Below are 3223 nucleotides of genomic sequence, written 5' to 3'. Positions count from 1 at the left end.
AATACGTCAACTTATGTGTGAAGAAAGTATTAACATAGATGAGAAAACATATGGATATAAAAACAAATGTCTTTGTCCGGGTCAGGCATTTAAAGAACAACAAAAAGAAATTAATCTGTATATATTTATTTAAAGCGTTGCTCTCTGACTCTCTGTATTTTTAATAAAAAATACATTAAAAAGAGCAGTTGCGCCTTTGGGTTATAGGTTTAAACAATATGTGTGGCCTATGGGTGACGGCGTGATGGTCTGAGACCTGACGCCTGTCTCGGGTTCAGTGTAGGCCAGGTCATTAGGACCTCAAGGAACTGATGACTGTATATGCCAAACTCGTTGGTTTCAAACTCTTATTGTTTTGTATGAAAAACAGCAAATTTAGTACAGACGACCCCATACAACGGCAACATAGCTGTAAAAAATAAAACGTCGTGCCGACACATCGTACATGGCTTGTTATCATAATGTTTGTAAGAAAAAAAGAGTGTCAATGACAATGCCTATTTTAGTATTTTCACCAATGATAGGGATTCAATCTACATATCTCTGGCAAAATATCGTACAATACAATAGCGAATCCTATAATGAGTAGATTATGATATGTAATATTTTATAACAGTAACTCTTCGAGTGATTTGTTTTTGTCTGAGCCTTTTACTCTTAATCTAGACTGAAAGACGTGTTTAGTTTGTTTAAAAAAAATAATAGCAACAAGACTGATCTGTCGACCACAGTGATCGGCGATGAGCCGTTGAAATACTGATTTTAAATTTGGGAATTTATCCGGAATCGCTCCGTCTGAGTCTTTATATGCAGTATGACTCAACCAGAGTGAAGTTGTGTGGTCGTTTCATTGTATGTTTCGCCGGAGTTTGCGGTTAAATTGCGGGGGAATACCGGAATACATATGTACTAATACATTATACGCAAAATTCCCACTTTCAACAAGTTTCAAGTGTGTCACGTGTGGAAGAATGTATATTTCAGAGGGTTATGGAAGAAGTGTATTTATTACTTTTCGTGTTGATCAATTATTCATTCGGTGCTTACCCAAATTTAGAAGTCAGAAGTCAGAACTGACTCAAGTCTCAACTGAGAACTGCGTATTTAAAAATAAGTTTAAAAAATAAAATGAAAATTTGTTTTTGTTTAAAACAAAAAAACACTTGTTGCGAGAATGTCAATAGGAGCTGAAAATATTTCGTCAGTTGTTTCCTCGCATTTGATTTGAAGGCTATGGGCAGTCAAAATGAAAACTAATAACTTTGCCGCACACAACTCCCCAGTCCCAGCTCTGAGCTCTCACAAGAGACTTGCAAGGCAAGAAATGAGCTTATGATAAGTGCCCAAGAGAAAATTAAAATCGTTAACGTAAACGTTTTCTGTGGTTCCCTATCTGTCCCCTGCCGGCCTGCCCGTCTTGCTCAGGCCTGGACGCTGGGCCCCTGGGGATGGAAGCTGTCAGGTTGGGCCGCCTGGCGTGGTGTGGTCACTGCTCAAAGAATGACATTGACTCTCGGGGGGTGATGGGCAATGGGCATTATGGCTGATGCAATTGGTATCATGTTACGGGTTTACTGTTTGGTAAGACATGTCATGTCTTTGTTGCCTATATGTATTATTCAAATTGGATATGCATACGACAATATCGCGACATGTCTTTCAGGAAAACCAAAAATGTGTCGTATACTATTACAGAGCAATCGGGCCCAAGAGGTTTCAAGGCTCACAGGTGATGACTCATTTCAGGACAAGTTGGAACCGGGTTGAGAACGTTTGTACGATCGACGATCGTACATAATGTCATACCAACAACTGAGCGGCTTCCGATTCCTCCAATCGAAGGACGGAGGGTCGGAGTCTCCGAGACCAATACTCCTTGAGTAATTAAACCGTGAAATAATAAATAAATAAAAATACAAAAGGAGAAACTCAACTTTGAAAGACGAATGTGAAAAATGGTACATATGCTGTACATATATATTCACGGATCACACACGTAAGAGTCGACAGCGCGAACAAGAGTGCTTATACTATGCGTTTAACGAGCACCCTTGTATGTGTTAGAACATAGCAAGTACATCATGTCAGACTCCCAAGAGGACACGGAAACCATACTGCGCGACGGTAATAGCACTACAGTCGATGAGACATCATTTGACCCTGACACTACACATAATGCATCTGACTCTGAATCGACACATAAGGCATCTACATCTAATACACCCTCACGTGATATAACAGATATAGACACGGGCCATAACACACAAAAAAAAGTAGAGAAAGGAAAAGGGTCTACATCTAGTGCACCCGTAGGCGACAAAATTAAAACAAACGCAAATTACGACACAAGAACACAATCCGAGAAGGGGATGGGGAAATCGAATCTGCATGGAGGCCAGCATCTGGATGGCAATGTAGCTGTACTGGAAGAGGATCTGGATAAGCCACCGAATAAGAATCTGGTGCAAATGAGCACAGCTCAGGCCATAGACAAACAGCCTGTGTATAGTGGTACTACGCATGCAGGCACACGTTATGAGATCCGAAACGAGGACAGAAACAACAATGGTGCTGATCTAGGGCCGAGGTGTGCATGCGTGTGTGGTGGGTTGTGGTTCGCTGAATCACTTCTATCTGTCTGTTTCGTCCTGATTACTTGGATCTGTAGGTTTCAGCTACATTGTTATCCCTACTAATGTGGAGGAAGGGTATTATATACTCGGGTAATAGGGTGTAGTGCCTCTCGGCCTAACCATACCCCAGGTCAGAACCTCGTATAAATGAAAGACAGTCTTACATATATCCATCACACAGTTCTAGAAGGGCGGACATAGTGCATACGACATACTCTAGTCCTAGAATATCCGCCAGTTCAAAATAACATCATTGTGCATCACTACAACACTTCTAACATACACCGTCTAGGTAACCTCACCATTCACACATTCACACATTCATGTATATTCCAGTGTAATCTACTTTTCACGCGTATCATGGACGTGTTCTTCATTGTTATCTACTTCTCACATATATCGTTCACGTGTAGTTCATTGCTATCTACTTCTCACATGTACAGTTCACGTGTAGTTCATTGCCATCTTCTTCTCACATGCACAGTTCACGTATAGTTCATTGCTATCTACTTCTCACATGTACAGTTCACGTGTAGTTCATTGTTATCTACTTCTCATATGCACAGTTCACGTGTAGTTCATTGTTTTCT

At 40.6% G+C, this 3223-nt stretch overlaps 1 protein-coding gene across 1 annotated transcript in view; it reads left to right on the top strand.

Annotated features, from left to right (window-relative positions):
• Positions 1 to 1948: 1948 nt before the first annotated feature.
• SARC_07839 (hypothetical protein) overlaps positions 1949 to 3223 on the top strand; it is a gene marked incomplete at its 3' end in the record, with an annotated part of 8245 nt that continues 6970 nt past the window's right edge. The window contains exon 1 of the mRNA XM_014298211.1: positions 1949 to 2587. Within this exon, the coding sequence (XP_014153686.1) occupies positions 2082 to 2587 (506 nt within the window). The 5' untranslated portion in view covers positions 1949 to 2081. The remainder of the gene's footprint in view (positions 2588 to 3223) is intronic.

The sequence above is a fragment of the Sphaeroforma arctica genome (assembly GCF_001186125.1).
Source record: "Sphaeroforma arctica JP610 unplaced genomic scaffold supercont1.650, whole genome shotgun sequence".
In the NCBI taxonomy this organism is placed as follows: domain Eukaryota; class Ichthyosporea; order Ichthyophonida; genus Sphaeroforma; species Sphaeroforma arctica.
Note: the sequence above shows the minus strand (reverse complement) of the source record. Positions and strands in the feature narration are given on the sequence as shown.